This window comes from Mobula hypostoma, chromosome X1 (genome assembly GCF_963921235.1).
Source record: "Mobula hypostoma chromosome X1, sMobHyp1.1, whole genome shotgun sequence".
NCBI classification, from domain to species: Eukaryota; Metazoa; Chordata; class Chondrichthyes; order Myliobatiformes; family Myliobatidae; genus Mobula; species Mobula hypostoma.
This window is the reverse complement of record NC_086128.1, coordinates 51,440,794-51,463,804: the sequence shown is the minus strand read 5'-3', so window position 1 is coordinate 51,463,804 and position 23,011 is coordinate 51,440,794. Positions and strand designations below refer to the sequence as shown.

The 23,011-nt window shown below is 39.7% G+C and overlaps 1 protein-coding gene across 2 annotated transcripts in view; it reads left to right on the top strand.

Moving 5' to 3' along the window:
• LOC134340623 (tumor necrosis factor receptor superfamily member 16-like) overlaps positions 1-23,011 on the top strand; it is a 138,935-nt gene that overhangs the window by 105,518 nt on the left and 10,406 nt on the right. For both annotated transcript variants that reach the window (XM_063038068.1, XM_063038069.1), the window contains 2 exons: positions 4,984-5,185; positions 9,882-10,075. In XM_063038068.1, the coding sequence (XP_062894138.1) occupies positions 4,984-5,185; positions 9,882-10,075 (396 nt within the window). The remainder of the gene's footprint in view (positions 1-4,983; positions 5,186-9,881; positions 10,076-23,011) is intronic.

Here is a 23,011-nt window from a genome sequence, read left to right as displayed (position 1 = left end):
GATAAACTTTTACATTGAGAACACATGCAGAAATTGTTGGGCTGAATTTATCCACGTCATTCCATTGTGTTCACAGCCTGCTGTATAAACTCACCTTCAATAGCACTGAAAATCTCTTTGTATTCAAATGAAGGATAAAAATGCTGGAGGGACAGTGAGACTCCATTACAGTTCAAGATGATATTTTCTCGTCTGTGTTGCCATCAAAGGAATAAAAAAGTCAGTCATGCAGAATCTCCCGACTACAGCAACATCGATTAAACTGGCCACTGCCATCTGTTTGTCACATGAACATTTTTGCAGCAGATACTGCATGCTCATGTTCATACAAGGAAAACTAAATAACAGTCCAAACCTCATGGCTTAGAACAATTAGTTGAAATACCAAAGGACGATATTGTTCTCCATGCTAATGCCAACCTGTAAGAAATCTGCAAATCTCAAGTTAGAATTCTCTAAAACTTTGTTTTCTTACTGCACTCTGGACCAACACATTGCTTACTCTTCGCAACCTTAATCTCCATGAATTTGAACTCGTCTTCATAGGCTTTGTCAAACCCTAAAAATACTTGGGTTCCATCCAAGGAGAGACCAGATAAATACAATTCATTGACAAAGTAATGTTCACAATTGAGAAACCAGGATCACTGCAGTCATTACAGCTCTAAGATAGTTTCTGTGGCATATGTGAACGCCTGTAGGATAATTTGTGTCAGATGCCATTTGTAAGGGTGTTGGCACGTGCAAAGTGTGCATAAAGCACAGTCCAGGATATCAATCAGTGAGCAATTACAAGTCACCATTAAGCCTACCATTTTAGAAGTCAGCATTCCACTCAGCACCCTTCCCCATCCCTGCAGGGCTGAATATATTTTCAGCAGGGCAATGAAGCGCCAGGCATCATTTCCATCACCAATTCACAGCTGTGAAATGAGATCAACCAAATATAGAGGAAAATCACTCATTGGTTTCTTTTAGCTAGTGTAAAGATGCTACGAGCCTTCAGTTCTTGCTATAATTAACTTGTCAGCATCAATAAAGTGAGGCGCGAGAGATACTGAAGCACTTTTTGATAACTGCAAGAATCTGCACAAATCATAGTGTCCCACATGTTTCCACTTATGAAGGTTCTTTAGATTACATAATATAATAAATGGAAGAGCGAATAGAGGCCAGACAGAACAGAACAAGCTATTAGGTAAGGAAGTCAGAAGTAGAAAAACCTCCACTACCATCCTTGGCAGTGCATTCCAGGCTCCGTGTCAAAAAAAAACTTGCCTTGCACATCCCCTGTCACGTTAAATGCATGCTCTCTAGTATTTAATATTTCAACAATAGGGTGAGGATGCCAACGACCTACTCTGTCTATGCCCCTCATAATCTTACAAATCTCAATCAACTTTCACTTCAGCCTCTGCCCCCCAGAGAAAATAATCCAAGTTTGACAACGCATGCCTTCTAATCCAGACAGCATTGTGATAAATCTCTTCTACACCCTCTCCAAAGCTTCCACATCCTTTCTATAATGAGGCGAACAGAAACGAATGTAATAGTCCAGATGTGGCCGAACCAGAGGCGCTTAAAGCTACTTCAAACAAGATTTCCTACTGAAATCTGCCCTGAGTATCTACAACTACAACCTTTAGACCAGACAAGGAGTGCATTGTCACTAGTTGTAAATATTATTATGACATTGAATATTTTATATTTAGTCTTAAAAATCCAGTGAAGCCACTGAATAGACATAGGGTGTATGGTAAATTAAGGAATGCATTAGGCTAGAGAGTCCTTTGAAGGTTAATTCATTAACCTTAATCTTGAGTGATGAAGCTTCTGTTAACATTGCTTCCAGGTCCTTCGTGTAACACCTGTGTAGCGCTAGTCTTACCTCGTGTGACCGGTTGCTGTACTTTTATGAGAAAAATCAAATTACATAGTACTACACTTCCAGAGGCAAGTTTTGCATATTAAAAACAAAAAGATATACAAAGTAGTTACATGAGTAAGAACAACTCAAAAATTCCAACATTCTGTTTAGGTTCCAAATTTCAGATATCAACAAAAAACAAATTCCTATTTAGTTAGGTTCAGTAAGATTCATTACAATAACCTTTATTACTCCAATTTCTTTAACTAATTAGATCAAGTGTTATTCCCTATTTAAAGGTTTACAGACTAACCTTTCCTTCTTCCCCCTAGTTGGGTAGAAAACTAATTGAATTCCTATTCGTAGGTATTATAGTTAACTTCAGTTTCAGTTCAAGTCAGTATGCCTACGAATACAAATTCAAAAATTATATATCTGTGTCTATACAGCTTAACTCCTTTCACAATTGTCCAACATCACAACTTGTAAACAAAGTAAATCTTATTCAGTAACTTATCCAAGTCATTGCAAAATTAATCAATTCTTGCAGAAAATCAAATTCAGATACTTTGAATGAAAATAAACTTGTACGTTCAGCTGTATTAAATTCTCTACTTCATGAAACATTTTGTTCCTGCGCTAGTTCTTCATCTTGGGTGGCTCGCCATCTTGATTCATTTGGATGAAATAGTTGATCATCCACAGAAAGTTTATTCACAATATATGCACAGCAAAAACTTGACCTAATCCCTTGGTGTAATTTAATGAAACTATTTCCCGGTTGCACGGTGGAGATCTTGGACACTTGTCTCTGCCGATATTTTCTCGTTACAGCTGCTGCTTGTTATAGCTGTAACTTCAATAGATCTTTTTATCGCTATTATCTTTCCTCTGGGGTCTCACCCTGAGGTTTTCAAGTAAGTAGGGTAGAGGTACTCACTACTAATTCCACTTTTAACAGTTTATATCTTTAGTTTGTAATAGTTTACTGTATCAGCCATGCCTCATAGATTCCACCCCGCCCCCCGTTCCTTTTTTTAAAAAAATTCGATAAACCTTGTTTTCATCCCTCCACAGGTGAAGCTTTATAACATTACATCTTTGGGTTTAATTAACCTGGGGTACATTCTGTTTTGACTCTTGATAATCAATTCTATGCCTATCCTCAGTATAGTACCTCTTGCTGGAATGGGGCTGCTCCCCTGCAATCCATTTCCTCCACCAAAATTTCAAATGTTGTGCTTGAAGCCCTTGGAGGAGTTTGCTCTCCATGCTGTGGCATTTTTTGATGTTTCTCAGTTCAGTTCCACTGTTCGCAATTGCTCCAGCATGGTGCCTCCCCTTAAGGAGGCGCAGCCTATCTTTATCTGAAGTTGGCCATTAACTGTTTTTCTTGCTGCTGTTCTGTCCAGCCAATAAACATCTGGTTAGCTGGAAATATGGTATTGGCATGCCAACCACACTTGCAATAATTAGGCATGGGTTAATTGAGCATCACAATGCCTGTGGCTGTTTATGATGTCCAGAAAGTTTAGCTTCCTCAATTACTGAACTGTCCACAGGACATCTCCAGCTATTGATGCTAGTATTTTTTTAAATGAAATCCAGTCTTCTAAAAATAATTTTAACAATGAGGAGAATAAAATGATCCTGGAAATGCCAGGAAATTTGACTAACAAAACCCATAAAGCTAATTTTCACAGAAATTTAAATCCTGATAAGGGATGTGTTCCAAGTACTTCCTTTCAAATGAGACAGATAGTCTGTTTTATCATGTGGATAGTTGAAGCATGTTACAAACAAGTTGAAGACTATTATTGGGGATCTTCAAAGGCTGCTTTATTGTGGTCTATTGAATTTTGTTTAAATAAATGTATGAGCAAAACCACAGTATCAATTAGCAAAATTGTTTTGAATCTGTTTAGATAATTATATGTGAGTAAAAGAAAAACATTCAAGGATGTGAAATGGCTGTATAACTACGTAAAATGCAGCCTTTTTTATTGGCTGCCCCAATTCTTCTCATTGTTTCGGGCCGAGATGTTGATTGTTTACTCTTTTCCATAGGCGCTGCCTGGCCTGCTGAGTTCTTCCGGTATTTTGTGTGTGTTGCTTGAACATAATTGTCTTAGAGGTTCCCCCCCGCCACCACCCGCCCCGACACACACATATCTCTTACCTCCAGCTACATTCTGTAAGTTAGAGTGAGTTTTTCAGATCATGGCTTGATAAGTATCGTAGGCTCAGATCTGCTGGACTGAGATAACTTGACCTCATTTTGCCCTTGGCTCTAATAACTTGCAGTCTAAGAAGGTTCAAAGTCAAAGTTTTAAAGTGAAAAATCATTAGAATACAATTCTGTATCAGAATAGTGATGCTGTCTTCATCCTTATTCAGCCTTCCTGTACTCCAAGACACTTGTTAACTGTCATGTTGCTGACAGGACAGGTGCTTTTTTGATGGCTGAGTGGCAAAGTGTTTACAGCTGTTACAAGCAATGCAGGCCACTGTTTAACTGATTTGTAGCGGAAAATTCACCAATAACCTTGCACACTTGTTTGTTGCTGGTGTTATGGGGGGGGGGCTGATATGGTGCGAGTTTTAACACAGAAAGAAATTGCGATCCAATTTTGAAATATTCACTTGTATAAACCCATCTCTTGAGTTTGGTTACAATAATGTATGTGAAAACTTCCCTTTTACATTTTTGCCTGAATATTTGCATTCTGTTAGCAGGCTACTTGCCAGAAATATGAATGGTGAAAATATGCTCCAGTAAAAAAAAATTAAAGCTTAAATAATTTCACATTATTAGGATTGTTAGTTTAAATGTCAGACTTTATTGAAATACCTCTTGAACATTAAAGTATTTCCAAATAATAATTGAAGGGATAGAATTTTTATCCCCAATTTTGATTGAGCTATTTCAATCTTTTAATATTGATGAAGATTGACAGCATTGTTCAACAAGGTTTAACAAAGATTAGGTTTGCAGTTATAAATAAGATCATTTCTGATACTCTCTGCATGGATGTAAAATTAGACAAATTACAGTGGCATTAAATAAGTTGTTACAGTACTGGAGAATTAATGGGATTCAATTTTTCTCTTTTCAGCAAATCGTCACGCACGACCTTCTGTAGTCAGCACCGTGGTCCCTCCGAAAATTGTCACAACAACAGAGATAGTGACAACCACAGCTGTTCCAAGCTCACCACAGTTCATTGGGCAGGGCAGCACCGACAACATCATTCCTGTTTACTGTTCCATCTTGGCTGCAGTTGTGGTTGGACTTGTGGCTTACGTGGCTTTCAAACGGTTGGTTTTTCTTAAATTGTTTGCTTTAATTGCATAGCAATCTTTTCCATGGCGTGATGCAACATCATTAATTTGTAATGAACAAGTAATGTTCTAACTACAGTATATGTAATATGGTGACATCGAGGACTTTAAACTTTACACATAATGAACATGTGAATTGGGAGCAGTAGTAGATAACTTGGTCCTTTGAGCTTCCTCCACTGGTCAGTCAGATCATGACTGTGATCTGACTGTAATCTCAACACCAGATTCCTGTCCACTGTGTTTTCACCACCTTTTAATGAAGAGAGTCTCAAACACCCATGGCCCACAGAGTGAAAAATTCTTGTCTGACTTTTACCTTAAATGGATGATTTCTTATTTTTAAACAGTGGATTTTAATTCTATGTTATCCCAGAAGAGAGAATTTCTCCCCCACATAGAACCATAGAACCAGAGAACACTACAGCACAGAAAACAGGCTATTCAGCCCTTCTAATCTGTGCCGAAACATTATTCTGCTAGTCCCATTGACCTGCATCCAGTCCATAACCCTCCAGACCTCTCCCATCCATGTACCTATCCAATTTATTCTTAAAACTTAAGAGTGAGCCCGCATTTACCACGTCAGATGGCAGCTTGTTCCACACTCCCACCACTCTCTGAGTGAAGAAGTTCCCCCGAATGTTCCCCCTAAACCTTTCCCCTTTCACCCCAAAGCCATGTCCTCTCGTATTTATCTCTCCCAATCTAAGTGGAAAGAGCCTATTCACATTTACTCTGTCTATACCCCTCATAATTTTATAAACCTCCATCAAATCTCCCCTCATTCTTCTACGCTTCAAGGAATAAAGTCCTAACCTGTTCAATCTTTCCCTATAACTCAACTTCTGAAGACCCGGCAACAGCCTAGTAAATCTTCTCTGTACTCTTTCAATCTTACTGATATCCTTCCTATAGTTAGGTGACCAGAACTGTACACAATTCTCCAAATTTGGCCCCACCAATGTCTTAAACAACCTCCCCATAACATCCCAACTCCTATACTAAGTACTTTGATTTATGAATGCCAGGATGCCAAAAGCCTTCTTTACAACCCTGTCTACCTGTGTCTCCACTTTCAGGGAATTATGTATCTGAACTCCCAGATCTCTTTGTTCCTCCACACGCTTCAGTGCCCTACCATTTACTGTGTATGTCCTACCTTGATTTGTCCTTCCAAAATGCAACACCTCACACTTGTCTGCATTAAATTTCATCTGCCATTTTCTGGCCCATTTTTCCAGTTGGTTCAGATCCCTCTGCAAGCTTTGAAAGCCTTCCTCGCTGACCACAGCACCTTCAAGCTTAGTGTCATCAGCAAACATGCTGATCCAATTTACCACATTATTTTCTAGATCATTGACATAGACAACAAACAACAATGGTCCCAGCACAGATCCTTGAGGCAGACCATTAGTCACAGGCCTCCAGTCTGAGAAGCAATTATCCACTACCACCCTCTGTCTTCTCCCACACAGCCAATTTTGAATCCAGTTTACAACCTCTCCATAGATACCTCGTGTCTGAAACTTCTGAACTAACCTCCCATGTGGGACCTTGTCAAAGGCCTTACTGAAGTCCATGTAGACAACATCCACAGCCTTTCCTTCATCTACTTTCTTGGTAACCTCCTCGAAAAACTCTACAAGATTCATTAAACACGATCTACCATGCACAAAGCCATGCTGACTACACTTAATCAGCCCTTGGCTGTCCAAATACTTGTATATCCGATTTCTCAGAACACCTTCCAATAATTTACCTACTACTGATGTCAGGCTCACCAGCCTGTAATTACCGAGTTTACCTTTGGAGCCTTTTTTAAACAACGGAACAACATGAGCTACCCACCAATCCTCTGGCACCGCACCCGTGGCTAAGGACATTTTAAATATTTCTGCCAGGGCCCCTGCAATTTCTACACTAATCTCTCTCAAGGTCCGAGGAAATATCATGTCAGGCCCGGGGGATTTATCTACCTTTAATCGCTGTAAGGCAGCAAGCACCTCCTCCTCTTTAATCTCTGTATGTTCCATGACACTGCTGCTTGTTTCCCTTCCTTCCATATACGCTATGCCAATTTCCTGAGTAAATACTGATGCAAAAAAACTGTTTAAGATCTCCCCTATCTCATGAGGCTCCACACATACACGACCACTTTGATCTTCTAGGGGACCAATTTTGTCCCTTACTATCCTTTTATTCTTAATATACTTCGGGTTTACCTTCACATTATCTGCCAAAGCAACCTCATGTCTTCTTTTTGCCTTCCTGATTTCCTTCTTTAGTATTTTCTTACATTTTCTATATTCTTTAAGCACCTCATTTGTTCCTTGTTGTCTATACCTTCTGTACACTTCTCTCTTTTTCTTAACCAGATCGCCAATATCCCTTGAAAACCAAGGTTTCCTTTGCCTGTTAAATTTGCCTTTAATCCTGGCAGGAACATGCAAACTCTGCACTCTCAAAATTTCACCTTTGAATGCCTTCCACATACTGAACACATCCTTGCCAGAAAACAAGTTATCCCAATCCACTCTTCCTAGATCCCTTATCATTTCCTCAAAATTGGCCCTTCTCCAATTTAGAACGTTAACTCGAGGATCAGACCTATCCTTATCCACAATTAACTTGATAAAAATGACATTATGGTCACTGGACCCAAAATGTTCACCTACACGTACTACTGTCACCTTGTTCGCCTACACATACTTCTGTCACCTATAACCCTCATGACGCCTCATTTTTATACATTTCAAACAAGTCCCCTCTCATTCTTCTAAACTCAAGCAAATGTAAACCTTGACTGTCCAACAATACTTCTCAAGAAAACCTGTCATTTCAGGTATCAATGTAGCTTAGTCAATGAATAGCATCCAGTGACTTGTGATTAATTAATATGCTTCTGGACATCACTGTTGACCATCTCGTGTGATATGCATTATACAGGAGGAATACAATAACTGTGCATACATTCATTGTTCCTTACTTGATTTATCTTGACAAAGTTACCCTATCAATTCCAGAATCCTCCACCAGTCATCCATCTCCTGTTCCTCGAAGGTAACATTATAAGTAAACAAGGAAGCCATTTTTTGTAGTTACTAAACAGAATAACAACAAATTTTGTAATATGTATACCATAGTGATTGTCACCCCACTTCCACGATCATGTTCTCCACTCTCACCTGTACAGTGGTGTTGTTTCTCAGTCGCATTTCAGCAATACTGATCTCCAGTCCTGCCTACACAATTGCATCTCTTGATCCCATCAGTAGAAATAAGTTCTGCCTTTCTGCCCTCACAATTGTGCTCCACATTTCAACCTCCATGAACTGATTACTCAGATGAACCTCACACAAATATTTTCCTCAGCTTCATCTCCATCGTCATGGCTCGTTAGTCCAATTTACAGATCCTTTGTAACAATTGACTGTGAATTATAATTGCCTCAGTATCTAATCTTATTTCTGCTTTCATAGTTAATTTGTCTATCTTCTAGTCTTACCCAGCTTCATTATTTTAAGGAAGACTTACAAACTGAATGTCCTTGATTAATGAATTACAGTAGTGGCAAAAGTCTTAGGCATGTATACATGACTCGGGTGCCTAAGGCTTTTGCACAGTACTGTACTAATTTTTAAATTTTTATTTTATTGAGATACAACAAGGAGTAGGCCCTTCCACCCTTTCGAGCCACACTGTCCAGTAACCCTGCTTTAATCCTAGCCTAATTACAGGATAATTTACAAAGACCAATTAACCTGCCAACCAGTATGTCTTTGGACTGTAGGAGGAAACTGGAGCATCCGAAGGAAACACACACTGTCACGGGGTGAATGTACAAGCTCCTTACATACAGCAATGGGAATTGAACCTGAGTTGCTGGTACTCTAAAGCATTGTGCTAACCACTACACTACCATGCGCACTGCCCCATTCTGTATTGCACTGTACTAAGGTGCAAAAGAAATCATGACACATGTGGGTGATGATAAACGATTCAGATATGGATCTCTATTGTGGATTGAGAGTGGGAAGGGGAAGGGAGAGGGGTATCATGGTTGGGGAAAAGGGAAAGGGAGAGGGTGCGGGAAGCACTAGAGGGACATTCAACATTCATCAATAAGCCAATTGTTTGGAATCAAATGACCTTGCCTGGTATCTCAGATCTGAATGTGTCTGCACCCCTACCTGGTACTCCTTCTCCGCCACCTGTCCGACACCCCTCCCGCGGCACTCCATCCTTCCCATTCCCAACACCTTTTGCTCCTGCCAGACTTACAAATTCACTCTCCACTCCATGTTGACAAATACAGTACAGTACTGTGCAAAGATCTTAGGCATCCTAGCTATATATGTGCCTAAGACTTTTGCACCATATTGTATCTAAATCAGATTCTCCCAGACTTTGAGTTTGCATTCATTGGAGTACAATGTTTAAAGTTTCCCTTCAGAGATCATTTATTGTCAATCGGGTTCTTCTTTACTGAACTTTCTATAGAATTACCTTGCAGAACTACTTATAATGTGTTTTGCTCCATGTCTGCTTCACCTCTCTCAGTAGTATCCACTTCCCTTCCTCCTTCTCTCTGTCTCCCATTCTTTCTTTTTACACAATGAGTTTGACTTGATGTTTCCTGTATCGTGACTCTTCTGAATGTTTGTCACAGATGGAACAGCTGTAAGCAAAACAAGCAGGGAGCCAATAACAGAACTGTAAATGAGACACAGTCTCCAGAGGGGGAGAAGCTGCACAGTGACAGTGGAATCTCAGTCGACAGTCAGAGTCTACATGAGCAACAGCAAAAACAGCAGCAGCAGCAGAAACAGCAGCAGCAGAAACAGCAGCAACAGCAGAGCCAAGGTAGTATCAGAACTGCACTAAAGGAACATTACTTTAATGTCAGTACAAAACTGGAGAGAGACTCCATTTCAAATGCTATACTTCATAGAAGTATGGATATTAACAGCATAGCGGAAGACTGCTTGTTTCTTTGAAAGAGAGCTCCTGCTTGATTCCTCATCCATAATAACCCTGTAAAGATGAGATCAGTCATTGGCACAGATGTTCTGAGTAAATAAATTTTAATTCCAAACATTTCGGAACTATCTAAAGCTATCCATTAGTAGGAAGTTCTTTTTATCTGGAATTTTGATTACAATATCAGCATAAATACAAAGAAGGAAATATTGATCAATTTTTCTTCCATGTTAAAATCAGGACATGTGTAGTTATTTTTGGAGTTTTTGGCTGGAAAATTGATAAATGTCAAAGTGTACCAGGAGGTTACTAGGAGTTCTGAAGAAGAACCTTGGCCTGAAACATCCTTTCTATAGAAGATGCCTGACCTGCTGAGCTTCTCCAGCATTTTGTGTGTATTACTCTGGATTTTCAGCATCTGCAGAATCTTTTATGGTTGCAAAAAGTTTTGTTTTCTTGTTAACAAATTTACATTCCAAGTTATTAGTCCACTCATTTAAATTGGGGTTTCAAAGCATGTCTTGAGTATCATGTGTTAGTCTAATAATGGCAGTAGAGGTCAGCAAACCAGAAGCTTTTGCTGACCTCTACTGCCATTATTAGAACAGAATTCTGGAGGAACTCAAATGTGTCAGGCAGCATCTGTGAAGGGAAATGGACAGTTGACATTTTGGGTTGATGCCCTTCACCAAGACAGATGTAAGGTCTCAACCCAAAATGTTGACTGTCCATTTTCCTACACAGATGCCGCCTAACAGCAGTTTGCTTTTTGCTCCAGATTCCAGCATCTACAGTCTCTGGTGTCTCCACAAGCTTCAGTTTACCTTAATGGATTGGTAAAAATCTGAATGGTTGATCAGCTGAACCTGTAGATTCCTAGAAGTGTGCCCAATTCATCTAAATTGTCATGGCTGGGTACATTTAGATCAGCAATGTTATTTGATATTGATACATACTTAAACATGAATAAACATCTCAGCTTCGGATGAACATTAGATGTAGTAAAGATACTGAACTGTGAAACACAAATAGTTATTTATAAAGCAGATCTTGTAAGCTTCTCCTCAGTACTGCAGGATTAATCACTTTAGTGTAAAATTTAAAACCACCCCAATCACTGAAAAGCAAAATAAGAAAAGAATGTAAACAGTTAAAATAAACTTAATTGGAAAATTTCATCCTGACATATCAGCAATGATAAGCAGGAGGCTTGATTCACTCAGGCTGACAGAACAATGAACATTTTTATTTTCTGATGATTGAGGATAACTTTGTCCGAATTCTGTTTTGTGGTTTGAAGGTGACAAAGGTGGCAGTTGTGGGGTGTTGTGCTCATTGTTCACACAAGGGTTTCTCTGTACTCTTGAGGTTCTCAATGCCATACTGAATATTTTGTCTCCACGTTGACCAATCGTGGGCCAAAGATTTCCTGGCATCTGCGGGGAGGTTGAAAGTTTTTCAGGTGGAATTTAATTTCATCCTTGAACCTTTTCCTCTCTCCAACTGTGAATGGCTTCCCATGGCAGAACTCACCGATAATACCTTTAACACTGCATTCCAATAAAAAAGCTTTACCACTAGATACTTTAATATCAATTGTGCTGTCCCAAGTATAAGTTGTGATGAAGTAGCATGTTTGAAATATATTTACTTAAAATTCTTATTCATTTCATTTTAGTGATAAGTACAAAGGAATTAATTTTGGTTTAAGCAAAGTACAGAAGGATTGAAAATAGAGAAAAAAAGACAATGTGCTATTTTCATGCTTCAGCACATTTGATCACGCTCAGTTAGGTACACCTGTACAATTGATCATCAATGCAAATATCTAATCAGCTAATCACATGACAGCAACTCAATGCATCAAAGCATGCAGACATGGTCAAGAGGTTCAATTGTTGTTCAGACCGAACATCAGAATGGGGAAGAAATGTGATCTAAGTGACTTTGACTGTGGTTTGAGTATCTCAGAAACTGCTGATTTTCTGGGATTTTCACACATCAGTCTCTAGAGATAAAGGGAATGGTGTGAAAAACAAAAAAAAAATCCAGCGAGTGGCAGTTCTGTGGGTGAAAATGCCATGTTCATGCAAGGTCAGAGGAGAACGGCCAGAGTGGGTCAAGCTGACAGTAAATCCAATATCCACATGGTACAACAAAGGTGTGCAGAAGAGGATCTCTGATTGCACAACCTGCCAATGCTTGAAGTGGATGAAGAAGATTGTATTTGAAATGCTGCCAGTAATTAATGGGATTATGACTGTCACAAGGTTTGAATAATCTTACTATTTACAAAGATTGACACAATTCCTAGCTTCCATTTGACTGGTTGTGATTTAGGAATTTACTCATAATTGGAGTTGCAAAAAAAAATGTGGAATGAATGCTGGCGGTTAGTGACTGGTTTGTTATGGTCACGTGTACTGAGGTACAGTGGAAAACAATTATTTGCATGTGATCTCGATAGATCATTCTATACTAAGTAGATCAAAGTAGTACAAAAGAAAAACAATATCAGAATGCAGAATCATAGTGTTACAGTTACAGAGAAAGTGTATTGCAGAAAGACAAATAAAGTGCAAGGGTCATGACAAGGTAGATTGTCTTTGGGTTGGTCGTAAGGAGATTAAAGGATATTGTGTAGCTTTACTATTTTCATTGCAAAATCAGGGCAAATATTCACTAGTACAGAGAAAATGTGATCAGAGTCTATTATATTTGGAATAGTGTTGCTTTTATTGCAATGTCTTGATAAGGAATCAAGTTAAAGGGTGTTGAATTTGGATGACTTATTAGATTGTCATCTCATGTACATGTTTTACTAATTTGAACTGGGTCAATGTTTCTAAAGTTAATGGAGAAATTCTAAAGTTACAAGAGCTTAGTGTAAGATGACCATCAGAAATAGTAACAGAGATCTGAAAGTACAGCCTTGGAATATGCTGGTTATGTTACATTTGATTTTAAAATGCATTCCTAAAATAACTTTGCCAATGAAAGCGGAAGGGCTTATGACAGAGAACCTCTCTTGTCTGCATAGTTAATATGTTATAGTGCATTATTTGACACTGAGTTGAATTTAAAATATTCTTATTTTTCCATAAGTCCCATAGTTAACAGGAAGCTGAAATGGGTTTGTGTTCTAGTCATTGACCAAAACTGCATTGCTAGTTAGCTTCTGAAATTCCCCTTTTCTCTTGAATGCCAGAGGTAAATGCCAATAGATGCCACAGCTGATAAATGACATGAAAATTAAGAAGGAAACATCAGCTATTTTGTTAATTAAGCACCTATCTTTTTCATTTGGTGGTATCAGTGACTTTAAAATACCAATTTAAGGCTGGCTTTGAAACATGGCCAACTGTTGATAAATATACCACCTCAATACATGTGAGACTGATTTCTGAAAAACAGCATCGAATAATGTCCTCTATTAGCAAGGTGAAGTAAGAACAAAGAAATGTACAACAGAGAGTATACATCAGTAAAAAGAAATTGTTAACAAGAATGATTATTTTCCATAAAGATCTGTCTATCAGATGAAATCATATTTACTACAACATTTTTCAGGATTGCAACCCAACATCAAATATTACAGATCCATTTTGCAACACTCTAGAAATCTGATAATCTATTTCCTGGCTTGACTCGCCGATGTGCGACTGATGAGATCACATTAATTGTACAGAAAATTGTATCACTTCCTGTGCAGCTCTCCTTTTGAAACATTTCAAGAGGACTTGATCTTTGTTATTCTGAAACTAACCCTTGATAGTCGCTGTTGGGACAATTATGTTTAACTATCTAATTAAGTCCCTCACACCCTTAGGACACCACCCCAAACGCAAAACCCCATTACTCTTAAAAGTCCAGGATCTCTGACTCCCTGACTACCTGAGCAGCCCTGACTATCACCTATCTCCAAAAGCCCGTAACAGAAGCTGTGATCTCCTCCTTCTGCCTGAACTTCCACAATCTCCCTCTGCTGTGTTCCCATCAGTACCTGGTCACCAACCCAGGCTTTATTTCTCTTTGCAGACCTAAGCATTACACCTTACTTTTCACAGGTCGCCATTCACCACCCAACAGTTTCCTAGTTCTTTGCCTGTTGGTGCTCTCTCAATTCCCTACATTATTTGCTATGATTCAATAACCTGGGCAGCATTTTTTTTCTGGAAGTATTGCTTCTTCAGAAATGTTTTTTTGTTTATGATAGACTGCTTAAAGATGAACACAAATATAATTTCATACTGCTTGTATCACGCAGGAATTTGGAGAAACAAGAAATTAACTTTTATTGAATATAATGCATTTAATTGCATAAGTGCTGATGCTTTGCAATAGTTCAACTGAGCTAAAAACGTTCTGTTGATGATTTTCATTTGTACTCAGTGTCTGAGGTTTCTTGCTTAAGTGTACAACAATAATCAGCCAGCATTGATGGATTACAGTTGCCCTGATACCGTTTCTCCATGACCGCAATGTCCTGGTGAGACCTTTCACCATGCTCGTTACTGGTAACACTAAGGTTTGCAGGGAAGAAGTCTAAATGGGAATGCGGAAAATGAATCTTTAATGACATATTGCACTTCATGGTTTTGTATACTTGAAGCATATTGTCAACCAGCTGCATATAGTTTGGTGCTCTGTAGTTGCCACAAAAATTTTTAACAACATCCTTGAGTGCCTTCCATGTGATTTTCTCTGGTCTCACTCGAAGTTCTTTGAATTGCCTGTCATCGATGAACTGTTCGATTTGTGGACCAACATAAATGCCTTCCTTAATCTTGGCATCAGTTTCAGTGCGAAACATTTGTCTCAAATATTGAAATCCTTCATGGATATTTTTGTGCCCAGTGACAGCAGATTCCAGCCTTGCAGTCTTGAGCCCAGTAATTATGATTTTGCCTTTCACAAACGCATGTCTCTGACCAGATAATTTAACTCAGATTGAGTTATCAGATGAGGCTTACTCAATATAAAGGGTTCAAAATCTGTGTCCGTATCAGTGTCATTTTCCATTCCTGGTGCATGCATCATGGTATCTTTGTCTGCCTCCTCTAGACTCCATGTCTCTGGTGGCTTCAGTACTGGAAGACTATCGTCACACGGAACAGTTCTCATGGCGGAAGGGAGATTGGGGTATTCAATGGATTTCTTGTTTTTAGCAGAGACACCAAACACACTGGTCAGACAGAAGTAACAGTCTGTCATATGATCCTTCTGCTCTCACCATATCATTGGGACAGTGAACGACATTGACTTCCGAGTATCTCTGAGCCAAGCTCTAAGATCGACAGTGCTTGTTACACAACAAAAGTGAGGAGCCCAGGCTTTGTCTTGATCCCCAATTTTACATTCAAAGTAGAGCTCATAGGCCTTCCTAATAAGAGGAGTCTTGCTCTGTCTTGAGATTTAAGCATATACTCACCACAAATATGGCAATGTATCGTGACTGTTGCAACCTTGGTGAGACATTTTGCCATCACAAATACTCTTGAAAATGAAATTATTTTATTATAATAAGTACACATAGTGTGCTATGTGCATCAATGTGATCGCAAATTTATATACATGCAAACGCAATGCATAGAATGGTGTATGCGAGATGCTTTTATAGTCTTTCTAAAACCTGTCCTGCCATGTAGCATCCACCCTGGCTAAGCATGCCCAGGCATTACTGGACAAGATAGAAAAATTTTCAGCTTGCATTTTGGGCACCATTTTAATTGACTTGAATTATGAATTGAACAAATATAGGTGATTTCAAAAAATAATTTTCATGATTAGCAGCCCTAAATCCATGAGATACACCCAAAAGTATTCAGGAAGCAAAATATTTGTTGTCCAGTCTAATTGTTTATTCTGGATATAATTTCCTGGAAATTCTAGTGTATTCAAAATCAAAAGCAGCCATTAAGATGGGTTTTGGAGATCACTGACCATGGGTTTGGTGAGGCCCCAACTTTGCCAAGGGGATGAAGGGAAAACTGGAAGGGACAGTAGGAGCTGATGTAGGGGGTTATCATTTTTGGTGAGATTAGGGGAAGAAACAGCTGCATAGTGTTGGGAGTGAATCAAAACCAGCAGCATATTATGAAGTGGGAGGGATTGTGGAGCTGAGGAGGGATCACTAGGGTTGGGACTACCATATGTGGGGTAGAAAATTCCAGTGATGAGGGAGCTATGAGGAAGGAAGGAGAAGCAGTGATTGTATTACTTAGTACTGAGAAGGTTGAGAGCAGATGTGATGGAAGAGTGTAAAATAATGAGGTGTGTAGAGAAAGTAGATAGGAAGAAAGGGTCAAGAACCAGATGAGACAGAATTCAGTGGATTAACATGTAGCCCCCCTGGCCACCCTCAGTAACATAAAAATCGAAACCTCCTTACAAACAAAATAATCATAAGTGACATGAGGGAAAAACAGTTATCCAGTGGAAACAGTTAGCATCTGGAATGCATTTCTGATGGGAGGTAGATTCAGTCTTGGTCTTCAGCAAGAAGTGGATCAGCATTTGAAATACAGGATATTGCAGAAGTTCAAAGTAAAGATAACTTGGTACATTGTTCTTGCAGAAACATATTAAATGGCCAAATAACCACCTTCTGTATTGTTATATCTCTCTGTGACAGTGGATAAATTTAGAAGTTTGCTCAAGAATCACAATGGTGAGTATGGTTAAAGGGTCATTAGTCATAGTCAGAGTTGTACAGCTTGGAAAGGGGTCCTTTGGCCCACCATATCCTGTGACCTTTTAGCCCATCTACAACAACTTATTTGCCCACGTTAGGTTGACTCCTTCTATGCCCTGGCAATTTAAGTGTTTCTTAAACATGGTGATAGTATCTGATTCTACCAATCCTCTTGACAGTGAATTCTGGATATCAACCACTCTGTGTGTGAAAACAAAATCCCTCGTTCCAGTTAAATCTATACTGTTTTGTATTTAACCATCTATCCTCTCTATGCCCCTTAGAACTTTATATATCCTTGTCAGGTTAACCCACAGTATCTGTCGCTCAATGGTAAATAAACCAAGCCCATCCAATCTCTCCTCATAGCTAAGGTGTTCCAATCCAGGCAACATCCTTCTGCACTCTTTCAAGCACAAACATATCCTTCCTGTAGCAGAGTGACCAGAATTATGCACAATACTCCAAATGTGGTGAACCAGTGTTTGGTAAAGTTACAACATAGTGTTCCGACTTTTATATCCTGTGCCACAACCTATGAAGCCAAGCATTGTCATGGGTTGCCCTCATTACTTTATCTGTGCTGGCACTTTCAGGGAACAGTGGGCCTGAACCTCACAGTCCCATTATTCATCAACATTCCTTGTAAACTTTCAGTTATTATACATGTGCTACTCTATTTATATGTACAGTAATGGATCTCATTCATTATTTATTGTGAGAAATGTGTTGGGAACATGAGTAGATTAAATATTATTGCCAAGTGTGTAGTAGAGAAATGCAAAAATGGGTTATCAGACCCAACAAATGTTTGAGGGGTCTCCTGTAATGCCATGCATAGATGGAAAAGCTTGAGTTACTAGGGCAAGTTGGACTTGCACCAAGGCACTTGGGGGCATAACCAGTGGCAGAAAGTGTGTTTTTTTTCATTAAAAAAAATCAGTGGCCACTTGTACTTCTCTGAGAGCCCCACAGTTATGGTGTCTGTAGTTTATTGACTCTTTTCTGAGTAAATGATGATGGAGGGTGAGATATAGGGAAGGATGAGACATTGAGAAGGGTGGGTGGTGGAGTTTCCTGTTCAGTATTAATAGCCACTGGGCTAGTTTGGTTTTGGAAAAGTGAACTAGATAAATTTTGATTATTTTCAGAACAGAACTGATTAATTTCGCTCACTCCAAATGTTTGACCAGAGTTATTTACTCAAAGTTAGAGTCATAAAACACTCCAGCTCAAAATCAGGCCCTTTGCCCCATCTAGTCTGTGCCAAACTATTAATTAGTCCCATTGAGCTGCATCCGGACCAAAGCCCTCCATAGCCGTCCTATCCATGTACCCACACAAATGTCTCTTAGATATTGAAATCAAACCCACATGTCCCACTTGTGCTGGCAGCTTGTTTCACAATCTCACCACCCTCTGGGTGAAGAAGTTCCCCCTCATGTTCTCCTTTAAACAGTTCACCTTTCACCCTTAACCCATGTGCTCTAGTTGTAGTCTCATCCAGCCTCAGTGGAAAAAGCCTGCTTGCATTTCCCCTATCTATACCCCTCATAATTTCATATGCCTCTATCAAGTCTTCCCTCATTCTTCAACATTCAAGGGGATAAAGTCCTAACCCATTCAACCTTTCCCTATAACTCAGATACTCAAGTCCCAGCAACATCCTTTTAAACTTTCTCTGCACTCTTTTAACCTTATTTATATCTTCCCTGTAGGTAGGTGACCAAAACTGCACACACTACTCCAAATTAAGCCTCACCAATATCTTATACAATTTCAACATAACAATCCCAACTCCTGTACTCAATACATTGATTTATGAAGGCCAATGTGCCAAAAGCTTTCTTTATGACACTATTCACTCCTCAGTGCCTTGCTGCTCAACGTGTAAGATCTACTCTGGTTGGTCTTCTCAAAGTGCAGCACCTCACGTTTCTCTACATTAAATTCCATCAACCATTTTTCAGCCCATTTTTTCCAGCTGGTCCAGATCCCGCTACAATCTTTCATAGTCTTTGTCCCTGACCACAACATTCCACAATCTCTGTGTCATCCACAAATTTGGTGCTTCAGTTTACCTCATCATCATCCAGATCATTGATATAGATGACAAACAACAATGGACCCAGCACTGATCCCTGCGGCACACTACTAGTCACCGGCTTCCAGTCTGAGATGCAACCGTATACAAGGACTCTTTGTCTTCCCCCATGAAGTAAACGTCTAATCCAATTTACCACTTTATTTTGAATGCTAAGTAACTGAAACTTCTTGACCAACCTCCCATGCAGGACCCTGTCAAATGCCTTGCTAAAGTCCATGCAGACAGCATCCACTGCCTTGCCTTCATCAACTTTCCTTGTAACTTTCTCAGAAATCTCTATAAGATTGGCTAGACATGACCTACCATGCACAAAGCCATGATGACTCTATTTTGTCCAAATACTTGTATGTCTGGTCCCTGAGGATACCTTCCCATTACTGATGTAAGGTTTATCAGCCTATAATTTCCTGGCTTATCCTTAGAGCCGTTCTATCAACAGAACAACGTGAACTATCCTCCAATCCTCCGGCACCTCACCCGAGGCCAAGGATGTTTTAAATATTTCTGCTAGCCTCCCTGCAGTTTCTGCACTGCCCTCCCACAGGGTCTGACGGAACACATTGTCAGACCCTGGGGATTTCTCCACTCTAATTTGCCTCTAGACAACAAACACCTCCTCTTCTGTGACCTGTATCGGGTCCATAACGTTGCTGCTGCATTGCCTCACATCTTATTGGTCCATCTCTTGAGTAAATACAGATGCAAAACGTCCATTTAAGATCGCCCCCATCTTTTTCAGCTCCACTCTTAGACTACAACTCTGATCTCCCAGAGGACAAATTTTGTATCATACTATCCCTTTGCTCTTAACTTATCTATAGAATCCCTTAGGATTCTCCTTCACCTTGTCTACTACAGCAACCTTATGTCTTCTTTTAGCCCTCCTGATTTCCTTCATATGTGTTCTCTTGCACTTCTTGTATTCCTCAAGTACCTCGTTTGTTCCTGCCTGCCCATACCTGCTATGTACCTCTTTCTTGTTCTTAACAAGGGCCTCAATTTCTCTCAAAAACCAAGATTCCCAAAATCTGTTATCCTTGCCTTTTATTCTGACAGGAACATACAGGCTTTGTACTTTCAATTTTTCACTTTTGAAGGCCTACCCCTTACCAACTACATCTTTGCCAGAAAACAATCTGTTGTAGTTTACACTTTCCAGATAACTTCTGATACCATCAACATTGGCCTTTCTCCAATCTCAACCTGAGGACCAGACCTATCCTTTTCCATAATTACCTTGAAACTAATGGCATTATGATCACTAGATATAAAGTGTTTCCCAACACAAACTTCTGTCTTCTGCCCTGTCTCATTCCCTAATAGGAGACATAGTATTGCACTCTCTAGTTGGGAATTCTACATACTGATTAAGGAAATTTTCCAGAACACATTTGATAAACTCTTCCCTGTCTAGCCCTTTTACGGTATTGGATTTTTAGTCAATATTTGGAAATCTAAAATCACTTACAACAACAACCTTGTGCTTCTTGCAGCAGTCTGCAATCTCTCTGAAAATTTGTTCCTCTAAATCCCATTGACTGCTGTGTGGTCTATAATTCCATTAATGTGTTCCTGTCATCTGCTCACTCGCAAACTGACAAGAAAGTGAGTCTCAGGCTTGTATATGGTGGCATATATGTACCTTGATAATAAATTTACTTTGAACTTGCTAATTATGTCTCTTACATTCATACCCAAGTCCTTAATATATATCACAAAAAAAAAGACTGGTCCCCAGCACAGACTCCTAATCAGAAATGGCTCACTCTGAATTATTACTAACTCACATACCCCCATCTTTCAGATGTTGTTTTACCCAGTAGCATCTGTTTCCAGTTTACATTCACCTGATTCCCTTTGCACTGCTGAAATCAGCCTTCCCAAATTTGAGGACCTTAACTTGAAGACCAGTTATATCCCTTTTCTGAACTATTTTGAAACTGTGAACTGATCCCAAAATGTTTTCTCTCTGACACTTCCACCATTTGACCAGTTTCATTTCCGAAGAGAAGTCAAAGTTCAGACTTTGACTTCAAGTAGAACTCTTGTATATTGTCTCCAAAAAAACTCTCAAGGTACTTAATAAACTCAGCTCCACCTATGCCCTTTCATTTAGACAATCCCAGCCAAAACAGTTACTCTGACTGTTAATTCTTTTGATCACAAGTTTTAGGATCATGATCCACAGACAATATGCATTATAAATGTGGATTATCTTCATTATAAAGGGCCTCATCTTAGATTATGATCATTACCTTATTTGGGAGAAACCCAACTAAGTGACTTCTGTCCATGCAGTATTCAGTTCTGTGCATACAATGCCTTCACCACTAAGTAATAAATAAAACCAATAATGAAGTGCCACAGGATTCTCTCTGATCAGTAGTGTTTAACCTGAAAGACAGCTTAAGTGCAAACTACCAAAGCAAGCACTTTGTGAATTGTAGACAGCTCACTAACATTTTGACACTGATGCTCTCAATTAAGGTTTGAACCCTGATATTTTCTTGCTGGGTCTCCATTATTATGGGATGAGGTTAGATGCAGAGTTATGATTTGGAACTTGACTTGAGCTTCCCATCATACATGTAAAGCAATGAGCAGTAAAAGGTCCCATGAAACAAGTCTCAGTATGGTCACTGAGAAAGCCTGCAAAACCAAACTTGATCCATTTCTGACATCTTTCTCCCCTTTCTCGATCTCTCTATCTCCATCTCTGGAGACAAACTGTCTACTGATATCTTTTATAAACCTACCGATTCCCATGTCTGTCTTGACAATACCTCTATCCAACCTGTCTCCTACAGAAATGCCATTCCCCTTTCTCAGCTACTTCGTCTCTGCCACATCTGTTCCCAGGATGAGGCTTTCCTTTCCAGCTTCTACAAAGAACGGGGTTTCCTTTCCTCCAGCATTGATTCTGCCCTCACCCTCATCTCCTCCATTTACTTGACATCCATGGTCACCCCATATTCCTGCTGCCTTAACAGGGATAGAGTTCAACACATCATTCTCTGCAACTTCTGCTATCTTCAATGGGACCCTACCACCAAACACATCTATATCCCACCCCCCTCTGCTTTCCACAGGGCATGCTTCCTCCATGATTCCCTTGTCCAATCATCCCTCCCCATTAATCTCCCTCTTGGCCCTTATTCGTGCACACGGTAGGAGTGCTACACCTGCCCATTCACCATCTCCCTCACCTCCAGTCAGGGCTCCAAACAGTCCTTGCAGGTGAGGCAACCCCACCTGTGAATCTGTTGGGATCATCTACTGTATTTGGTGCTCCCAGTGAGACCTCTACTTTGGTGAGACCTGACATAGATTGGGGGACTACTTTGCCAAGCACCCCTGCTCCATCCTCAAAAAGACTTGGCCCTTACTTGGATAGGGGTATGGAGGGCTATGGTCTGGGTACAGGTTGATTGGGTTAGGCTGCTTAAATTGTTCAGCGTGGACCAGGTGGGCTGAAGCACCTTTTTCTGTGCTGTACATTTCTATGACTCTAAATAACTTCTGACAAAATCCTTGAAATAGTGTTTCAAGAATATAATTCAATTGTCCAAGGAAAAATGATCATAAGTGTCTCAGAAATAGTTACTAAATGTGTTTGAACCAAGTGACCCTGGACAAAGGAATTCAGTCTTACAGGTAAACCTCAAATGATTGGATTTTACTCATGAACTTTCTATTTATGTCATTGAGACCCATCCTCGTGTTATGCATATTAGAAACATAGAAAACCTACAGCACAATACAGGCCCTTCGGCCCACAAAGTTGTGCCGAACATGTCCCTATCCTAGAAATTACTAGGGTTACCCATAGCCCTCTATTTTTCTAAGCTCCGTGTACCTATCCAAAAGTCTTTTAAAAGACCCTATCGTATCCGCCGCTGGCAGCCCATTCCATGCACTCACCACTCTCTGCATAAAAAAAGTAACCCCTGACATCTCCTCTGTACCTACTCTCCAGCACCTTAAACCTGTGTCCTCTTGTGGCAGCCATTTCAGCCCC